General features: G+C 35.9%; 1 protein-coding gene across 1 annotated transcript in view; it reads left to right on the forward strand.

Moving 5' to 3' along the window:
• The window catches only part of CHODL (chondrolectin), a 29126-nt gene that overhangs the window by 179 nt on the left and 5789 nt on the right, over positions 1-23158 (forward strand). The window contains exons 2-3 of the mRNA XM_036747256.1: positions 17006-17315; positions 17464-17621. Coding sequence (XP_036603151.1) covers positions 17006-17315; positions 17464-17621 — 468 coding nt within the window. The remainder of the gene's footprint in view (positions 1-17005; positions 17316-17463; positions 17622-23158) is intronic.

Genomic DNA, 23158 nt, shown 5'->3' on the forward strand with positions numbered 1-23158 from the left:
CTTTGTTCCCCTAGGTAGCTTTTTTGGGTGACCGCCCAGGGATAAAATTTATACCTGTGGAATTGGAAGTGGACCTTGTAGTGATAAGAGTTGATCAGTTTGTGCCTATTAGCCTCCCTGTCCCCTTCTCCATCACACACACACACACACGCACATTCAAACTGCACGTACACCTAGAGATCAACTTTACTAGACCATATAATTCACTTATCAGGAAAACTAATCTCAGGAAAAGGAAGTGACTTGTCTAAGTTTGCAAAAATCATAAGTGGCATAGCCTGTTCACAGACTAGTATGTTTCTGGACCTTTCCACTTCGGCAGATTGACTTGGAAAAGGTGGAAAGAGAGGGAAGATGGACAAATTATTCATTTCAGGGACAGGGCTTTTATGGGGAAGGAGGGATAAGAAACATAGAGGATGGGAATCTCACTGGAAAGAATAACACCTGATGATCTTTGATTCTTCATCCTAGGCATTGAAAAAGATTGATTAGATTTTCCCTTGTTTCTCTGTGGTCACAAAGGAGGCAGATTTCATTTGTGAAAAGCAAACAATGAAGAGGATGGCTTTTCACCAATGAGTCTCCATATGTCTATGCCATGGCCAGTTCTCTGTGACTTTTCAAGGTGTGCCCAGGCGTGCTTATGACTCCACGAAGTGAAAATGAATCGGGCTATTCAATGCTCAGCTATTTCCCCTTTGTCTCTTCCTCTCTCTTCCCACATTGCTTTTCCATTTCTTGAGAGTTTAAACCTTGTGTTATTCTGAGAGCTCTGCTTTATCTCCACCTTCTCTCCCCCTCCGCCCCCCCCCCCATTAGCTGCTGTCAGTACCTAGAAGACTAGAATACAGACAACAATAATGATGCAGCCTTGACTCTGGGTCTCTGCAGATAGGAAGCTTCTTTTTAAGAGGGAAAAAACCCCAAACGCAACATATAATGTAAAATGAGGGTTTGAGGTGTTGTGATTTAGTACAAATTCTTGTTTCTGAAGTAAAAAAAATAGTTTGTTTCTTTCAGTGTTCTGATAGTCTCCTACATACCATTAACCAAAACATAGAGGAATTTCAAATCTTCATTAGTGGGCAGAGCAATCACATTAGTAAAATTGTGGGTTCTTGAAATAGGATCTTTAAATATTGAAGAAGTGTTTGCTTAAATTTTTAGATCTAAGACTTTCTTTTTAAAATAATGTTATGATTGATTGAGACTCTATTTATATATCATTTGTTTTTCTTTCCCTTTCCTCTCCTCTGTCCTCTCTCCTCCTTTTTCTGTAAGAAATAAACCTCTTGAGAGAGATAATTGATTAACAGTGCATAGAATGACTGAAGGACAATAGGACATATCTGTGGGAAGGTCTTTAGAAACTGGATAGATTCTCTTCTATTTCTGTAGTTTATACCCAAAGTCAGAGAATGAAGTAGTTATACTAAAATCTCTTTTGAATCTTACTTAAGACACTTTACTAGCTTTTGGTACTTGATTTTGGATGAATGTGTTTTAAGGGTTAAAATTTGGGTTTTTTTTTGACTGGTAATCCTTAGGTAGAAAGCCAACAAGTATGAGTTCTTCTCTAATGAATCTTAAAAAGAAAAACTGTTTAATAGGCAAAAGTTGTAATCTGGCTCATATACAGGAGTACTATATAGAATAGTTTAAATCAATTTATCAAATCAAATTATATGGAATAATTCAAATCAATTTAACAAATACTTATTAAGATAATTTATTCTTTTATGCTGGAGGCACATAAAATGTATATATTTAGGGGGCAAGAAATTTCCAAGTAGGATCCAAGTATCCCAAAATGTGGCAGTACTTTAGTGTTATTATGGTCTCAGTTACAATTTTAGAGGCATAGAAAATGCCACAAGAAACTAATGGTTTAATCAGCTCTAAAGTTAGGCCTTTACAAAAGAGAAACAGGGTGTGAACTCCATTGCTACTAATAATAGTCATAAAAATTTGATGAGTCTTCAAAATACACTTCTTAAAAATCTAGTTACTAATCAGCTGCCTCCAACTTTCTAGTCTTTTTGTAGTATGAGATTGAAATGTACTTTGAAAGATAATTAAATTAATTTAGTTTTGTGTGTATCCCCTTGCCTAAATTTTTGGAAAAGACATCATATTGATCTATTTATGAAATGAGTGTATACTACACGAGAATGTTCCTTGAAGTTGTAATGTAGGAATTATCCTAAGCACTCTTTTCAGTTGAAATTTAGAGTCTTTTCTAACATATGGAGAGTGAAACATTTGACAATTTGATGAAGTGACCTCAGAGTCAAAAAAATCTGTATTCAAATCTAGCCTCTGATATCCACTGGCTGGGCAAAGCATTTCACTTCTCAGTCCTCCAGGCAACTCCCAAAGACCTGAAGTTGCTGATATGCATTGGTAGAGGAAGTTATTCAATGATTGGTCTTTATATTGAATTCACAGGTCCAGTTAAAAAACAACAACAAAATGAAATGTTTAAGAGAACTTGATCATAAATTTTTTTTTTGTAAAAATAGAAGTACTTTGTTGATTTTCATACTACCCTTTTAGCAGTTTTTCTTTTGTGTGTGTTGTGTGGCTTTAGAATTTCCAAAGGAGAAATGGTTAAATTAAAAACAAAACATTAAAACATTATAACATTACTTTATATGATACATTAAAATTATTACTAAAGATCTTTTGCATTATTTCCTTGTGGAACATTTGTAGGTATCTTGTGGGTGACATCTGGAAATCTAATTAATTGAGCATGAGATATTTGATTTAGCATAAGTGATGATGTTTACTTAATGTTAAAACAATGACTAAGTAATGCATTTCTCCCATACAGTTTAATGGCCTCTGGCCATAAAATATTCAAAACATAGCATAACCATTTGTGATAGTAACTATGTGTCTGTTATATCTATTTGGGGATATTACTTTTTTGTCAAAATATAGATAGCATCTTTTGCCAAAATAACGTTCATGAATTTAAGTAGTCCTACATGATTTGGGAAAGTGAGAAGTAGGGCAAGCAGTATTTGGTTCTCTGGCTATGTGGATAAGATGTTCTGCTTCGATTGGGGAAGTAGGCAACCTTTTTCACGACACAAAGGTGCCATTTATCAATTTATTGCTCTCTACCTTAGCCACCTGAAACAGACTCTGGGGAGATATATTATTTTTCACTTGCAGTCAATTTTTTTTTGGGGGGGAATATGAAACATGATATAAGGTTGGAAACCGTTATGTTTCAACAAGGAAATTAACTGATGATTTCTAACAGGAAAAATCCAAATATTTACAAAATTAAGACACTAATGAAAGTGAAATGTTTTGAGATGCTTTTATTTTAATACCTAAAATGAGCCACACAACAATTTGAAGTAATTGCAGTTTGTTTTATTTGTGTACTACATTACAAAAATTTTACCTTAAAAGCATGATTAAACTTTTTATTAAAAATTATTTCCTAATAATTTTTGTCATTTTAATTGAAAATAACCATTTAATTGAAAATAATCCCCTACCCCTGATTTAATAATTTGGCATTTGTATTATTTTAAGGTTAATAGTATTTAATATTTGATAGCTAATATTTATTAATATATCAGTATTAACATTTAAACATTTGATAGAGTTCAAATGGGATTGGATGTACTCAGGGCTATTCAACATAATGGATAGCAATTTGGCCCTGGAGTCTGGAAGCCCTGGGTTCAAGTTTTGCTTCTGATATATAGTAGCTATGTGACCATAGACAAGTCACTTGAACTATTAGTGTCCTAGTAATTCTCTAAACTCTCAAAGACAATAAATAATGGAATAGTGGAAGGGTTTTTACCCTGAGATCTCCTCACACCAATGAAATCATAGATTTGTATAATATAAAGGAAATCAGTTATGATTGACTTTAATGTGTGAATAGCAAAGGAAAAATAGATAAACATTGTTATTGCTAAAAAGTGTTTTATTACTTGTGTTGCTGAGCTAAGGACTGTATAGAACTAGGAACCACATAAATCTAGAATTTATTTCCAAACTTTATAATCAAAGACATACTGGTATAGAAACATATGCATTAGCTATATAGACAGCAATATGAAACTATTAAATTTATTAAGTAAATGGACTATAAGGTGTTCATATCAAACAAAAATATGGATTCGGAGAGAATCAAAATTCTAGTTTTTCCTTTTTTATGTTTTAAATACATGTAGTTGTGTTTTCCAACTTTAAAGAACTGAAGTACACTATGTAAAGCCTCCATTCTGCCAAAAACATACTTTAGTTTGTATGTTTTTTTAAAAAAAGTAATTGAATTGAAATTAATGCTGGTATTAAGAATTTAAGACAACACGTAGTGTAATTGAGGATACTCTAGGATCTTACAAAACCATGTTGGTAACCCTAGGTCTGAGGATTGAAACGCAGAACTGCTGACTGCGTTAGTCTGTAATGTTATTCCATGACATCATCAAGAGCAGAAAGTGATGACAGTGCAGTTTTGAGAGATGCAATTTCTTTAAGTATGTCCCTGGCAAGAAAGGTCCAAATTTTATTAATGACTTACAGTCACTTAACAGACTACACATTAATCACAACCATTATTTCTTAAATCCTTTCCCTCCATGCCTTTGTATGGTTTGCTTTTTAAATTTTTTTTCTCCTTTTATACTTTCTCATTCTAGAATTACTCAAATGATTTGATTATTTCTAAAGTCTCACATTTTAAAATTCTATAATTTAGGACATTCCTACATAAATTATAAAAGACTTTGTAAAATTGTAAATTTTACAGTATTTTAAAATCTATTCTTGGAGAAAAACTGATACAGTTATTTCCTTCAGTTTTGTTTCCACAATTATGTTTGCATGGCATCAATCACATATTTAAAATTTTGGCATTTAAGACTCAGTGTGATAGATGAGAAAACATAGGACTGATAGGAGATATAGGTCCTAATCTTAGTTTCACAACATAGGTTATTATCTCCAGGCCTCAGTTGTTTCATCTGTCAAATAAGACATGAATTACCATGGCTAGAAGGAGCTAGCTACTGGGTTCTGAACTCCCTGGGACCATCTAGCTTCATCTTCAGTTCAGCCACTTTTGGTTCGAACATCACATACATTCCCTGTGCCTTTTTTAAAACTAAAGGTTTGCTAAGCTAGCTGTGAAACCTTTACTCTGTGCTACTTTCAGCATCCCTCTATGGTTCTAACCTCCCCTCCACCCCAGTACATATTCTGCAGCCCTTTGTCTCTTTGTCTGGATAGATATGTAATCGGAATAACTACTAAAGTCTTTTCAGTCTTAATTCTACTAGAATTTTCTGCAGCTGTTAACACTGACTACTACTCCTTTCTAGTTCTTTATTCCCTTGGCTTCTTTTATTCTGCTCTTTCTTGATGTTCCTGTCACCTAAATGGTTATTATTTTTCAGCCTCTTTAGCTGATAAGTGTTGGGGATACAAAGAAAGGTAAAAGCAGCTCCCACTTCCAAGGAATTTACAATCCAATAGGGAGTGACAACAAGCAAACAATAATGTACCAACTGTACACACATACACACACACACACACCAACCATATTTACAGGATATATTGGAGAAAATCTCAGCTAGAAGGCCATAGCACCAATAGGAAGGACTTTAGCTGATATTTGAAGGAAGCCAGGGAAGGTTGGGGGGAGGTAGAGATGAGGAGGGAACGATTCCAGGTGTGGGGGGCAGCCAGTGAAAATGCAGAGCCAGGAGATGGAGTATTTCGTTTGAGGAACAGCAAGGAGCTAGAATTGTAGCTATCATAATCAGGTATTTGCAGTATAGGAACATGATGATTTTTAGGGGGTCCATGATAAAAGCTTCTTTCTCTGGTCACTCAGCATGGGAAGCAATCATTTCACCAGGCACCAGAGACAGAAACAGAGAGAGAACCAGACAAAGAGACAGAGACAGATCAGTTTGGGTGGGTGGTGTCTATTCTATTCCCATTCAATTCTGGTTCAGAGACTAATACAGAATACTGTCACAGATTACCTGTGTTATTCTGAGTCAGAGTAAGGCCTCCCTCTTTCACATCATTGTGCATTTCCAGAAGCAGGCTGCTCAACCATTCATGTAGGGTTGATTCCAGTCAGAGATCCCTGCACACACCCCCAGGACTGGATTCTCTCTCATTGACCTAAACTGTTCTAACAGCTTCCTTCAGAGGCCAAAGAGAATACTAGGACCAAGGACTAGAGCGAGCTGGAACACCTGGATGAAACTTCTGGTTCTTGGTAGCTTGAGAAGGGAAAATAATTTTTATAAAATCTTCTGTGGTCTCACTGTGTGCGACTATTTTTTTATGAGTGAGCATGGAAGAGAAATGGCAACTTGCCATTACTCACCAAGCAGCCATGAGCAGATGGCATCAATATTGTGTGTATGGGTCCATCGCGGAATCTGAGTTGTACATGACCCTTTCCTGAACCTCTAGATCAACTCTTACCTGAACGAGAAAGCTCTCTAACCCCAAACAAGTGGTCAACTAGACTTCACTTAGAAAACTCCATGACCTTCCAAGGCAACCCCTTTGAGAGTTTTGTTAGATTCGCTATATTGAGCTTAGATATGTCTGTCTTCAATCTCCATTGTTTATGTTGGTTTTGTCTTCTAGAACCAAGCAGAACAGATCTAATCCTTCTACATGACAGCCTTTTAATTAATTAAAGACAGTTATAATTCACCCCCTCTCATTCCTGCCCCCAAAGCCCAAAATAAGTTTTTCTGATAAGTTATTTATTTTGTATTATCTAGAACAAATACTCTTTCCTTTAGAGAATCCTCTTCCCACTTTCCTTCATTTCTGCCTCTCTGACCCAGAGGAACTGCTCCTTTCCACCTTCCTACTTTTGTTAAACAAATAAGCCTGCTCTAGGCTAGAACTTTGTAATCGCTTTGTCTATATCTTCTCCTTTCCATTCCCTATATCAAATCTTAAGAATTCTTCCTTTGAAAATCTATCATCTATTACTATCATTCCTTTCTTCTGTCTCCATTCCACTCAAAGTTGTCATTGCCTTCCATCTAGATTATTGTGATAGTCTCCTGTCATCTTTATTCCTGATCTTTCCCCAGTCCAGTTTATTCTACATACTAACAACAAAATGATCTCTCTGGAACACCATTTTCATCATTTTACTTTCTCTTTCAAAAACCTTGAATAGTTCCACATTGTCTTTGGAAATAAGCAAAAATTCTTTTTCTGGCATTCAAAGCCAACCACAACCTAGCTCCTCTGTACTTATTCAAATTCATTTCCTCCTACTTGCCAAAATGATTGTATCTTCTCCTAAACATGCCTTTGTTCATATTCTTTCCAAACAGATTTTTGTTTGTATTCTTTCTCCAAACTGGAATGCCCTTTTATTTTGTCTATTCAAATTCTTAACTAGTCTTCTAGAATCAAGTCTCACCTTAATTAAATTTAGTGTAGCTAAATTAAATTAATATTTATTAAGTGTCTCCTCTGTGTAGGGCACTGTGCTAGGTGAAGGTGATAAAAAGATTTAAAACATTTTTTAAAATGTTAACTTTAAATTTTGCTTTCTTTGCTCTAAAAAATCTTACAATCTGACTAGGCATGTACACAAGTAACATTGAAAAAGAACATTTTAGCACAGTGCCTGGCACACAGTAGGTGCTTAATGTTGTTGACCATTGATTGAGACAATAAATGCAAAGATGTTTAGATACAGTGTTTTGAGAAATTTGAGCTGTTACATATGAAAGGGTTTCATAAAGTCAGTGGCACCTGAGATGGGCCTTGAAGGGAGAGAATTTCAACAGCATAAAATGTGGAAGAACATTCCAAATATAAGATATAGTAGAGAGGTAGGAAAGAGCAGCAAAAAACAAAAGGAAGGAAGAAAGAAAAAAGAAAGAATGAAAAAGGGAAAAAAGAAAAAAAATAAGGAAAAAGATTAATTGACAACTTCAGCCAATAATGATCTCTTTCCTTTCTAACTTTCAATATCTCATCTCTGTGTCATGGTTTGGCATTTGATTGTGATCTGTTTTGTATTAATGATGAGGTCTCTTTGAAATCATAAACTATATCACATGTTGCTCTTCCATTTCCCTTGTGTTAACTGGCCTTTTCAGAGTTTTTGTTAAATTTACTTGTTGAATCATCTAACAAATACAAAATATCCCAACATAAGAAACATTACAACAATTTGTGTAATTTGGTCTATAGGAATCTAAATTCTTAGTAATAAAAAGAGCTTGAGATTTGCATTCAAGACAATTTCAGACTAGTAGATCTGTTCTCAAAATCTCTTTCCTTTATCTTCCAGACTTGTTTCCACTTTTTTTTGTATTAAATTTTCAGTTATTTAAGAAAATTAATTTGAAAGGGGTAACAGTTCTCTAAGATGACCAGTTAAGGATCATGATGGATTCTTCTTCTTTTCTAAGAAAACCACTAAGCAGTAACTGTTTTCTGTTTGGAAATATGAGAACATTTCCTCAATAAGAATTTGAACAGGAATATTTGTCAAAATTTATACCTGAATTTTCTAGTTCAAGAATGCTGCCTTATGTATATATTTAATTTGATTTTAGGTTGATACATACACACACAGACACACATATCTATCTTTCATCTATCTATATATACAAATGCCTACATATATAATATAGATAAATACATATATGTATATGTGTGTGTGTATATGTATATATGTATATGTACACACACGCATACCCCCAAAATAGTATCAGAGTGAATAGTATACTTTCTCTTCTCATTCCCAGTAAGAGAAAACTTAAAATCCCATACTTGCGTAGTTTATATTTTATTAATGAGATCTTTCCTTGTTACCTGTTAAATTAGTCTAAATCCAGAACACAAGGAAAATTAACTGGTATCTACTCTTGCTTAGAGACACGTTCTTGACAAAAGTAATTATTCCTTCCATGCTAAGTACTATAAGGATGACTTTGATGTCTTGCATATCCTTTGTATATATGCATTGCTTACAGGTGTGTTTATATATGTGTATATATGTACGTATTCATATGTGTGTGTATATATACATGTGTATACACATACATACATATTCAAAGGAATTTTTTTTTTACAAAAACCAGAGTACATTTAATGGCTTGCTTACTGTTTGTCTGACACTCCTCAGTCTCCTTTTCTGTATCTTCATCTGAGTCATGTCTGCTAACTGTGGGTAACCAAGGCTCTGTTCCAGGTCATCTTCTCTTCTCCTATACCATGGATTTAATTATCTCTGTGCAAATGATTATCAGATCTATTTGTCCAGCTTTTATCTCTGTTCTGACCTCCAGTCTTGCCTCCCCAACTGCTTATTGAGTATTTCAAACTTGTAGGCATCTTAAACTAAACATGTCCAGAACTGAACTCATCTTTTCCCCAAAATTTCTTTTCTTCCTAATTCTTTGTTACTATCCAGGGCACCATTATCCTCACCAGACTTCAAAAACCTAGGAGTTGTCCTCGATTCTTCACTCTAGCTTCCTGCCTGTATCCAGTCAGTCGAAAAGTCCTGTTATTTCTACCTTTGAAACATTTCTAGTATGCATCTCCTTCTTTCCTCTGACGCTGCCACCATCTTGCTGCAGGCCTCCCTTGTTATAGCCGTGCTAGATAGAATGAGACAATATTTGTGAAGTGCCAAGTACATATTAGGCACTGGATAAATGCCTATTTCCTTCCCTTCACCCTCTTTCCCTTCCTCTGGTTGGTCTCTCTTTCTCAAGCATCTCCCCACTCCATGCAATTCTCTATTCAGCTGTCACCAAGATCTTCTTGTAGCAGTATCTTACCTTCTCCATTCAATAATTTCCAGTGGTTCCCTATTACCTCCAGAATCAAATATAATGCTATAATGCCTCTTTATAATTGGATCCTTTCTATCTGTTCAGTCTTCTTATACCTTGCTGTCCTCTATGCACTCTGTGATTTGCTGTTCCTTTCACAAAATAATTCACTTCCCAACTTGGGTAATTTCCCTTCGCAGTTCTCCATACCTGGAACTCTCTCCCTCTTTATCTCTGCCTCCTGGGTTCCTTGGCTTCCTTCAAGTCTCAGCCAAAGTTTCATGTGCAAAAAGCCTTTTCTAGTCATCCTTGGTCTTTGTGCTACCTCCCTGAGATCTACAGTTTATCTTGTCTAGCTTTTTCATATAGATATATTTGCAAATTGTTTTCACCATTAGACTATAAGCTCATTGAGAACGGGGACTAGGCTTTTAAAAAATCTTCTTGTATTCCTAGCAGTTATCATCAAGCCTGGCACCTAGGAGAACTTAATAAATAGTTTTTGGCTTGACTGGACTGTAGTTTTTGTCAAAAGTGCCTTGGTGCCCAATCTTTGCCTGCCTTCATTTTTTTTAATTGAAGTTTTAAATTTATAAATAAAGCACCTATGTAAAAGGTCTGTTTTCTCATCCTTGACCCAGGCAAGGACTCAATGTCCCTTCACAGATTGATATCTAGACTGCTATGTTTATCTTCTGAAACTATGATTGTTTTAAATCTTGGAAGCAGGAAAAAACTAATAGGAACCTCATAGCGTATATGAGGAAGCATGACTTCTTTCCAAATACAGTATAATTGAAGGCCAAAGCTCCATGTTAAGAGAAGAAAAAGGGGGTGGGGAGGAAGGCAATAAACTGGGTGGCACAGTGGATAGAGCACTGGGCTTAAAACCAGAAAGATTCGTCTTCCTGAGTTCAAATCTGGCCCCAGATACTTACTGTGACCCTGGGCAAGTCACTGAACCCTGTTTGCCTCAGTTTTGTCATCTATAAAATGATCTGGAGAAGGAAATGGCAAACCATTTCAGTATCTCTGCCAAAAAAAAAAAAACCCAAATGGAGTCATTGAGAGTTGGGCATGGTTGAAAATATAATATGCCCCAAATAATATTTACGTAAAAGACTATAAAAATAGTGACTATTGAGTATGACTGTTTAAGCAAAATAGTAAACAAAAATTGGATAAATTCTACAAAGTAGAATATATATTGTTAATCAGAAATCATGACTTGGGAGACATATGCTGAAACTGGATTTATTACAAGAGAAATGAACATGCATGTGGAACTCTTATATAGCTTCAAGGAATTCACAATCCAAGCAGAAGCTTGCATATTTAAGAATTGCAACTTGGGGGGTGGGGGAGAATGGAAAGCAATCCTCTCCCAAATGAGAGTGGCATGGGAGGAGGAGGGGAGCAGTAGAGGTGGGGAAAAGATTAATCCCCTCCTGAAGGGGACTAGAAAAATGAAAGAAAGAGAGGGGAACATGAGTAAGTAGGATGGCAAAAGCAGCCTTCTTTTGCCTTGGGAACTGCTAGATCATGAAGATAAGATGTTCTGCTTATTTGCAAGAGTCCCAGCTACACAAACGATTTCTCAGTCTGGTGCAAACTGACTGACCCCTGTCTTGACTCCCAAGGACACACAGGGTTTCCAACTTGGGGTGTAAACAACAAATTATGTCAGCTCAGGGAAAGGTTTCATCCTTGATATGTTCAGGGCCTCCTGATAATTCCAGGTCCAGTGTTTCTGGAAAATATTGCAACTCAAGAAGATAGGTTAAGTTGGATTCAGGGTAACTATATAAATATATATGTAAATAATAAATATACAAATACACATATGCACATATATGTATATGTGTATGCATGCATATATGTATATGTGTATGTAGATGTGTGTGAATACACATCTACATACATACGTACGTATATGTATATATGTGTGAGTGTGTTTGTTTTTTAAAGAGTGAGCTCTCAAAAGAGGATTCTGGGAAGGTGGCTGAGTAGGTCAGAAAATTCCAAGCTCTCAAGATTTTCCCCCACAGAAGAGATAAAATAGTGCCTCAAGGTGAACATAGAGAGGCAAAAATAAATAAGAGTAGGGGTAGAACAGGGGTCCTTCTGGGACAATTTTGGTCCCTGTGAAGAGTAAACACCTCCAAGGTAGGGGCTGCTTAAATAACAAACAGCAAGCCCTGGGGTTAGCCGTTTGGGAGGCTGCCTCCTGTCCCAGCCAGAGGAACTTTTAACCGGGACAGTGAGGAGAGTTGGGCATCTGAGCCTGGGAGGACTGAGGGAACCTCTGCTGACAAGGAATGACAGATGCAGCTGTGCTACAGAGGTTCGGCTGGGGGTCAGGAGGAACCAGCACAAGCCTGTTGAGCTCACAAGCAGTGGGGAGGGGTTGATGGTGGCTGTGGGCACTTAGAGGAGGCTGGAGGTCTTGGTCTAGGTTTCAGGCCAGAGGGGAGAACTAAAGGAGTATCTGAGGCCAGAGACACCATCCCCTGTACCCCAGGACTAGAGGTGATTACAAAATTAAGCTACTACAATAAAAAAAAATGAAGTCAGTGAAGTTATAAGAGATCAAGAAATAGTAAAACAAAATATGAATGATGAAAAAGTAGAAGACAATGTGAAACATCTCATAAGAAAAACAACTGATCTGGAGAACAGATCAAGAAGAGAAAACATAAGAACAATTGGACTACCTGAAAACTATGATCAAAAAAAGAATCTTGATACAATAAGATAAGAGATAATTTAAAAAAATTGTCTGGAAGCATTAGAACAAGAGGAGAAAGTAGAAATAGAAAAAAATCCACCAATCACTACCTGAAAGAGATCCTATGAGGAAAACCTACAGGAATATCATAGCTAAATTCTGAAACCCCCAGCTCAAGAATAAAATATTATGAGCAACAAGAAAAAACAATTTAAATATGGTGGTACCACCATTAGAATCACACAAAACCTAGCAGTGGTGATACTAAAAGACCATAAATCTTGAAACACTATATATTGAATAGCAAAAGAACTGGGGTTCTGACTGAAAATATCATACCCAGCAAAGCTAAGCATAATGTTGAATGAAAAAAATATGGACATTTTTAATAAATTCTCAGACTTTTAGGACTTTGTAAAAAAAAACCCCAAACTTAATAGAAGATTTGACATACAAGAGCAAAGAGAAACATAAGGTACATACCAATGACTAATTACAAGGGACTCAATAAGGACACTTTACCTTTTATGTATGAAAAATGTAAAATATATGTCTAAGATTGTCATTAGTAATTGGGTAGTTTGTAAGAAAGATTGGGGTAGACCTGAGCATGATAGGACTTAAAAAAGTAAAATTATTTAGGAATAGCTAAAAAGAGTAATTATCTTATACAAATGAGGTGCGAGAGTAAGAACCACACAGAGGAATGAGGGGAGGAGGGCTGGTAGTTCTGGAAACCTACTTTCATTAGGGAATGGGCTCAAGAGGGAATAATAAATATATATCTGGAAGAGTATAAAAGTCTTCTAAATTCAGCAAGAAATAAAACACTAAGGGGATAGAGATGGGGGAGAGGATAAGGGAAGGATCTCTAGAGAGGAGGGTGAGGGAATAGGTTAAAGAGGGGGTATAGAAGTGGGTTTAGATTTATGGGAATGGGAGGATAAAGGAGGGATACTTGGAAGGGGTTAGGGTAAGTAATAGGAAGGTAAGGTAGTAGGCAGAAGTGAAGTAGAGGAGTCAGGAGGGATAGGAAATAAGAGATACACAGAAGCATAAAACAAAGATCAGGAGTAGAATTTGTTAGGGAAAGTATATGTTTATATATATATATATGTGTGTGTGTGTGTGTGTGTGTGTGTGTGTGTGTGTGTGTGTGTGTATGTAGGTATATGTATATATGTGTATGTATATATCTACATCTATATATAAATATATCTACACTTAACTGTAGCCTTCTGGGGTGGGGTGGAGGAGAAAGGGTGAAAAAGAACAAAGTAAAAAGTGCACAGCAAAGAACAAAAGAAAACTTAAAAGGAAGCAAAGAAAAGATGGATAGCTCTCAATACAATGCACAGTATTTCTTACATGGGCTTTCTTGAAATGGAAATTTATTGCTATATATTTTGAATCCTCTCTTCTGCTGTGCCCATGACATGTTTTTTTCTTACTCTGTATTTAGGTTTTAATATTTAAGTTTATAATATGTTTCTTTTTCCTTCTTATTGTGTATTTAAGTTTTAGAAAAATAAAATAAAAAAAAAAGAATAAGCGGGCTCTTCATCTCAGGGTGAGGTAGCATAACAGCTTAAATAAAGACAGACAGAACAATCTCATTCAGGGGAGGTCCTCTCTTGAATCAGTCTCTTGAGTTGGATGGAGGCCAAGAAATGTGATGGGGCCAGCTCTTACAGGACTTCACTCTCCAGTCAAAGTCTTTCTCTCTCAGCTGCCTAATTGGAGGTCCTTCATCCACGTGTGTCCCCAATAAACTACAGTAAGTCTCTTAAACAGAAGCATAACATCGTGCTCAGCACTCTTTCAAACAATCGGGAATCATATTCCTCTTTATGTATATAACACCCAGCGTGATAATGTCTTTCAGGTCATCGTTCGAGAAGGTGCCACAATTGTATTTTAATAATATATTACTCATTCCCTTATTTGATAGATATTTATGTTCTACAAAATCCTCATGTAATCTCCATTTGCCATTTTTAAATCAGTAATTTATGAAGTTGGAACAAAATACTGCAACCTATGAAATCATATTCAAAGAAAAAGAACATTGGATATTGAAATTAGGAAACCAAAATTGTTCTTAATATTGAAAGTTGCTAATTTTCACAATTATTCTAAATAAAAAATAGACTGCATACTTCCAGCTTGTACCCATGAATATTTGCATACTTTGGAAACACATTTTAGCTTTTATGGGCTAATTGGGTAGTGCTCATTTTATAAGGTAACACTAAATTAATATGATAAGTAAACATTAATACTAGAGTATACTAACAGTTGTAATTAGCTCACCAATTGAGATAACTCTACAGAGGTAATTCTCCCTCTCCTCATGGAATTCTTAATTAAATTTGAACATTTTATGCAGAGTGGGCACTTAGTAGATGGATGGTTTTTGAATGAATGCTTCAATAAATTCTCTACTTGGCTTTAGTTGGAATTCATAACCCTCTCTCCCAAAACCTATAGCATTGTTTTAATTTTATTTTCGTGTTCATTATGTACATTATTTGTTGTTATTAAATTACTATTGTTAGAGGTGGAGCCAAGATGGCAGAATAAAGGCAGAGACTCAACTGAGCTCTCCTCCAAACCCCTCCAACTACCTTTAAAAAATGACTGTAAACATATTCTAGAGTAAATTACTATTGTTAATAACCATTGATTTGCTGTCTTGATGCAACACATTTTGCTGTTAGAAGTCTTGATTTCTGGACTTTATTCTTGATGGGAGCTTTCACAAAGCAATTCACTTCTTGGAGCACCATTTTCCAATTTAAAAAATTCAATGACATTTTCTTTCAAGTAAATGTTAGAAGATGAATAAGATATTAATAGTAAGATGTTGAAAGTGTCACATGGATTAAAATACTAATTATTTTGAGATTTCAAATATTATAGACTGAAATAAGTGAAGTTACCTGTTTCAGTTGAACTAGTCTATATTTGGCATATTTCCTATGAGCAATAACTTTGAAAGTATTTGCCTTTTTATTAAATTTTGTGTTTTACTAAAAGATTTTTAGATACAGTTTGATTTATGATTTAGCTGCTACCTTTGAACTAAATGATAGTTGACATCAAATGAGTGAACTTAAAATTTTTTTTCTTGATATTTAATACTGGTTAGAAGTCTCAGAGATATATAATTACATCTAATAAGGTCTCTGATTCAGATGATAATTAATTAAAATAGATCCAAGAAAAGTTACCGTTAATACTTCTCAGTATTCCTTTAATATATATTATTCTAACCATTAATTTCCAGCCTGCTGTAACTCCATGTGGACATAATTAAAATAACCGTTAATTTCCAGCCTGCCATAACTCCGTATTTGTGGACAACTTTCTATATGTTTGGTCACATTCCCCATTCCTGTTCAAATATATAGTAAAACTCAATAATTTACACTGGTTCCATTCAAAGTCTTATTTAAAATAATGAAAATAATAAATTAAAGATTTTTTAAAAAAGCATTTCTACTGTTTTCAATACGTTTAGTAACAAACCAAGCTGACAATAATTTCTAGGAAAAGACAGAAGTAATTTGGAATTAGCATATTATTTAAGAGATGTATGTTTTCAAAGCATTTCTAGGTACTCAGTTAGTTTATTCTAATTTATGCTAAATATGATATTTGTTTTCTTCATTGAACACTATTAAAATAGTTTGCTAAGTCAAGGCATCCTACTTCCTTTCTGAAGAATCAAATCTCTCGGTAGGGTTCAGCTAAATAAAAGGCACTATTCTTTCATACCTTGTTACATCTGAGTCATCTGAGACAGGTACATTTACTTTCCTCCCCCACAATATTTTAGATGTTCAATAAAAAACACTTGACCCTAAGTTCTTCAATTTCAACTCTAGAGTTTCTATTTTGGAGTATATGATCGCTCACAATTGTTGTCCAAGGAAAAATGAAGTAGTCATTTGTAGGAAAATGAAGTTTATTCAATATGTTTTGAATAAACAGAAAACCTGTATTAGAATCTATAGATTTTCTGTAAATACTGATGACATGGTTTCATACTGACTTGGCTAGTTCAGAATTCTCCTTCCTGTCTTCTATTCCAATGCTTTATTGTCTAATGGCTCCAAGATTTTAATTCATGTCTCTTTCCATTAGGTAGACGTGTAGCTACTTTCATCGATCTGATGATAATAGTAACTGACTGAGCTACGTCAAGACATTGTTAAAAAAAAGATGCAGTTTTTAAATGCACATGTTGGATTGCACCAACATGAGTATCCAAATAGACTTTGCTGGAGGAGAAAACAATTAAACAAAAGAAGAAAATAGATTAAAAAAATGATTAAGCTTTGGAGAGTGTTTATATTTGGTTCAGTGATATTTTATAGTTTTTAACATGTTTTGTCTATACAATTAATATTGTATCATTAATCACCCTGCCTGCGTCTTTCAGGTCAGAAGGTGTGTTTTGCAGACTTCAAACATCCCTGTTACAAAATGGCCTATTTTCAGGACTTGTCAAGTCGAGTGGGATTTCAGGAGGCACGCCAAGCTTGTGAAAGCGATGGTGGAGCTCTTCTCAGTCTTGAAAGTGAAACAGAACAGAAGTTAATAGAAAGCATGTTACAAAACCTCACTAAGCCAGACACAGGCATTTCTGATGGTGACTTCTGGATTGGACTTTGGAGAAATGGAGAGGGACAGACATCAGGTGCTTGTCCAAACCTCTACAAGTGGTCTGATGGAAGCAGTTCCCAATATCGGTAGGTGTGGATGCTGAAGGCATGGGTTATTGTTTTAGTGCTTAGTCTTTAGGGGGAAAGCAGATTGTCTGTAAAGGTGGAAAAAAAATCATCATAATTTCTGCGGGTAATAGTGCTTTAAAATACTTATTATTGGTGTATCCTTTAGAAACTGGTATACTGATGAACCTTCCTGTGGAAGCGAAGCTTGTGTTGTGATGTATCATCAACCAACTGCCAATCCTGGACTTGGGGGTCCCTACCTTTACCAGTGGAATGATGACAGATGCAATATGAAGCACAATTTTATCTGCAAGTATGAACCAGGTGGGAAACATTTTATCAAGGTTTTCACAAATATCACACTCTTCGCTATTCTGTGGAAAAACTTTGCAATTCTTTATAGCTTGTCAGATCACTGAAGCAAACTCTGTTTTCTATATTCCAATGTGTTTACTGCATGATTCTCTATGACCATGCTGGATTCTAAACATGTAGCAGTTGTTCAACATCAGGAAGACTACAAATTCTTATAAAATACAATTCTTGTTCACAACAAAAAAACCCCCACTAAAACCATGGGAATAGGGGCAGCTAGGTGGTGCAGTGAGTAGAGTACCGGCCCTGGAGTCAGGAGGGCCTGAGTTCAAATCCTGTCTCAGACACTTGACACATGTACTAGCTGTGTGACCTTGGGCAAGTCACTTAACCCCAATTGCCCTGCCAAGAAAAAAACAAACCACGGGAATAAATGAACTTTTCCTTAATATGATAAACATTATTTAAACCAAGAAAACTGAAGGAAGAAAATGAGACTTTATTAAGTGTTTAATATATGCCAGGCATTATTCTAAGTTTTGGGGATACAAATAGAAAAGCAAAAAGAATGCTCACTCCCTGTCCTCAAGGGACTTACATTATAATTGAGGAAGACAGCACGATGAAAGAACATCAAATAGAAAGGGTGGGATGGGGAAGAGTAATAAGGGTAGGCCAACCTTGGCCTCTCCACAAAATGCAGTCTCCAGAAGTAAGTCATCAGTGAGAAAAGTGGACTGGGCCCTACAGAGGGTTATTCCATGGTGAATGGGCCCCAGGAATGGGAAGCTGTTCCAAGAGGAGACCCTAGGCACTGATAGAAGTTCCGAGATGAGTCAGTAGGAGGAATGGTTTTGGGGTCCAGAAGAAGTTAGGAACAAGACTGGGAGGAGAGTGAGCTGAGATTATTTGTAATGGGGATACACTAGAAATGTTTCCAATGACATCAGGAGTGAAACATAGGTGTCCATTGTTGGCTGTTATTCGCTATAATTCTAGAAATGCTACCTACAGAAATAAGACAAATATCGAGAGAATAGAAATAGGTAAAAATCAAGTAAAATTATTTCTGTTTGCAAATGGTATGAAGCAAAAGGTCTCAAGAGGAAAAATTTAGAAAATAGGATAGAAGGAGGAATAGCATTATACTATTTCATACTGTAAAGCAATAATCATGACTTTTAAAAAGCCTTCATTAAAATATCGAAAAGTTGATCAGACAGGAGAATTAAGATCCATAGGAAGTCCAACACTTTTTCTAAGTAACCCAAGGAAAGCATGTACTCATGATTTGAGGGGAAGGAGAAATTTGCTATATGTTCTTTTTTTTGAGGAGGGGAAGGCAGGGCAATTGGTGGTGCCTCAGAGTTGTTTTAATTTGCTATTTCTTTAATCAATAGCGATTTAGAGCATTTTTTCATATTACTAGAAATAGTTTTTTGGGAGCCAGTGGATAGAGTGCTGGCCCCAGAGTCAGGAAGACCTGAGTTCAAATCCAGCCTCAGACACTTACTAGCTGTGTGATCCTGGGCAAGTCACTTAACCCTATATGGCTTAGTTTCCTCATCTGTAAAATGAGCTGGAGTAAGAAGTGGCAAACCACTCCAGTATCTTTGCCAAGAAAACCCCCAAATTGGGATCACAAGGAGTTGGATATGACTGAAAAACAACTAACAACAAATAGATAACTGATTTCCTCTTCTGAGAACTACCTGTTCATCTCCTTTGACCATTTTAAAATTGGGGAATGACTCATATTATTATAACTATGACACAGTTGTTATATTTTTGAGAAATGAGGCCTTTGTAAGAGAAACTTGTTGTAAATTTTATTTCCACTAGTTTTCGACTTCATTTCTAATCTTGGCTGCATTGGTTTTGTTTGTGCAAACCCTTTTTAATTTGATATATCCATTTTACATCCCTTAATGCTCTCTGTCTCTTGTATAGTTTTAAATTCTTTCTTTTGCTTCTTTAGAAAAACTCTGCCATATATTCAATTTTTCTAATCAGGTAATTGAATTTTATTTTTGAAATTTTGAATTGAAAGCTTTAAGTTCTGACCTATATTTACTCCTAATTTCTTCTATTATGGATTTAATTTCTCTTTTGAATGGTTCTGAAATTTTTTGTTGCTCTGTGCTTTCTTGGTATTCCACAGGCTTCTATATTTCATCAGTCACTGGTTCTCCTTTTTTGGCTATTATAACTGAAATGAGATTTGCAATTTTTTGTGGATTTAGTTCTCATGCTTATTTATGATTTTAGGATCCTCTCTGTTGATTTATATCCTTGGCCTCAGTCTTTAGAATTATATTTTTCTCTTTAAATATTTGTTATTTTAGCTTTTTTGTTTTATATACATTTTTTTTGTTTTGTATTTCCTTGTTCCCTTTGGACGTCTTCCTTCTCTATTTGTTACCACCCTCTTCCTCACCAAGATTTTCTCTTACTTCTAAGCCTTTGTAATCTGGAATTTAACCAGATTTCAACTGAAAATGCTCTCCCTAGATTTACCAATGATGTCTTAATGGCCTTTTCTCAGCTGTCATCCTTCTTGATCTTTCTGTGAATTTTGACACCAAGGATCACCCTTTTGTCCTCGATACTCTTTTCTCTCTATGTTTACATGGCTTTCTCCTGGTTCTCCTCTGCTTGTTTGATTACTCCTCAATCTCCTTAGGTAGGTCATATCTGCTAATCATGGGTGTCTCCCCAGGCTCTGTCTTGGGCCCTCTTCTCTTCTCCATCTGTACTATTTCACTTGGTGATCTCATCTCCTCCTATGAATTAAATTACCATCCCTATGTATTTGAATCTCAGATATACTCATCCATCCCTAACTTCTCTTCTGACCTGAGGTCTTGTATCTCCTACTACAGATTAGGCACCTCCAACTGAATGTCTCATAGACATATGAAGCTCAACACATCCAAAACTGAACCCATTGTCTCTCTCCCAAGTCCTCTCCTCTTCTGAACTTTCTTATTGCTGTCAAGTTTACCACCATCTTCCCCATCACTCGGGCTTTCAACCTAGGCACCATCCTCAGAGCCTCACTCTCTCCCATCAGAATGTGAGCTTCTAGACGTCAAGGACTGTTTTTGCTTTTCTTTGTATGCTTAGTGCTTAACAGAGTGTCACACACAGTAAGTGCTTAATAGATGTTTGTTAACTAGTTGCTACAATTTCAAATTGATTTTCAGAATTTTGGGACCAATTTATTCACAGTTCTCCCAGTGTAGTGTCTGTGTGTGTCAGTCAGTGTGCTTGTTTTTTTTTTTTTTTTTTACATTCTCCTCGATATAGGCTCTTCCCATCTTCTCTTCTCTTTGGTAATTTACTGACTATGAGATGAATTCTCAAGGTTGCTTTGATTTGCATGAAATCTTGTGATTAGTGATATGAAATAATCATTCATATGATAGTTAATAGTTTGTAATTATTCTATTGAATAATTTTTGTTCTTACTTGTTTTTATTCCCCAACCACTTAGCCAGCTAACGTATATGTTTTGCTTGCCTAAGTCCCTGCCCTGAATAAATTATGAGGGTTAGTATTGGCCCAAACTGGATTTTAATCCCCTTTCCTTCAGGGTAACCACCCACGTTGGCACCTTGCCTGATTCTTCTCTCCACTGCACTTCCTTCCTTCATGTTACTGAGAAGAATTAGTGCCTACCACTTCTTGTAATATGTGGAGAAGGAAGGATTGTTTGGCCAGAGTCACTGAGAACCCTTACTCTAGAGCTAGACCCCAGTCAGAAATCATACACTTTTAGACTACCTCATTCCTTCTTTGCTTCCTTTTTTTGCTTTATGTTGGGTAGAATCAGTGTCTGTTTCTTCTTGTAAGATGGTAAGTGCCTCAATTGGGAATCAGCAACACCTAAGTTCAAATCTTGCTTCAGACATTTATTAGATGTATGATCCAGGGTAAGTTACTTAACTCTTGTCTGCCTCAGTTTCTTCATTTGTAAAATTGGGATAATAAAAGCAGCTACCTCCAAGGATTGTTACGAAGATAAGATGAGATGTGTATTAAGTACTTTGCAAACTTTGAAGCTCTCTATACATGCTAACTATAATTATGGAGACTATGACAAAGTCACTACAGCAGTAGGGGATGCCAAGACAAGCCTCATACAAGCCTCTAGGCTTGCCTTTGTTTGTGCTGCAGGTGCCTAGAGACTGGTGGGAGAGAGACCCTGAAGAACTGCTCTAAAAACTAGAGTTCTCCAGTGTCAATTTATAAAGACTTTATCTTGTCAAGGATTTTATTTTCTGTGGATTTAGCTGTAATTAACCTGTAACTGCCATATAAAACCTGTTTATTTTTTTTTGAGGTGATTGGGATTAAATGACTTGCCCAGGGTCACACAGCTAGTAAATGTTTAAGACCGGATTTGAACTCAAGTCCTCTTGACTCGAGGACCAGTGCTCTATCCACTGTGCCACCTAGCTGCCCCCCATATAAAACCTTTTTCAGAAAGATTGATGAGGTTTAGAGAAATTGACTTTTACATCTCACTGGTTTTTGCTACTTCTTACAGAACCATATTTTCCAAAATTTCTGCCTCCCCGCCCCATACTCCATACTTACTTTTGCCATACATCATAACTTATGAAGAATTCTTCTCCCTCTTTATGGTCTGCAACTAAAGTTTTTACGTAAGCTGCAATTATTTTCATGGTAGTCTTTTTCATGAGCATTGCAGTATGAGATGACCAAATATTCCATGAAATGAAAAGGTCTTTATAAACCAATTCTGCCATGTCCTTTACTTTCCTTTCTAAGGAGAAACAGTAAACCATTTTTTCACTTAAATATAATTTCAGTTTTTATTTGTTTTATTTACATTAAGAATGTCAAGAATTATGTAATTCATTTCCTAGAGTGGTGTGTCCATTTATTGGTGACTAGACAAGTATCTCCTGTTAAGAGTATTAACCACCAAAGTAATGTTCGAGGTGGCCTAAAAACTGCCGGAAACACATTACCTTCTGACTGCTTTTCCACCATCATGTAAATATTGTTGCAGAAATGGGAGAGCTTCTGCATGTTTGAAGGACATTTTATGTTGTTTGTTTATTCGCTTTGTGGGTTGCTATGTCCAAAGAATTCATACATGAACAACTAGTGATAAGTTTCTCTGCATTTATCGCTTCTCTGTGCTTTGGAAAGTTGACAAATGTTTTGTTGCCAGGATCATATTTGAGCCTTTTCAGCATGTTAGAATCTGTCAGAGCTTGTGCACCACTGGCCTGGCCTTTGAGAAACAAAGATCGCCCCCATGTCACAATGATAATTGGTGTAGGACTTTGCCAATTGCCTACTTAAGCAATATGTATTACTACCTAACAATAATTATTAGATTTTATTTTTTAATTAATTTATTTAATATTTTTAGTTTTCAGGATTGATTTTCACAAGAGTTTGAATTACAAATTTTCTCCCCATTTCTACCCTCCTCCCCACTCCAAGATGGCATATATTCTGATTGCCCCGTTCCCCAGTCAGCCCTCCCTTCTGTCACCCCACTCCCC

This window comes from Trichosurus vulpecula, chromosome 2, assembly GCF_011100635.1.
Source record: "Trichosurus vulpecula isolate mTriVul1 chromosome 2, mTriVul1.pri, whole genome shotgun sequence".
NCBI lineage: Eukaryota > Metazoa > Chordata > Mammalia > Diprotodontia > Phalangeridae > Trichosurus > Trichosurus vulpecula.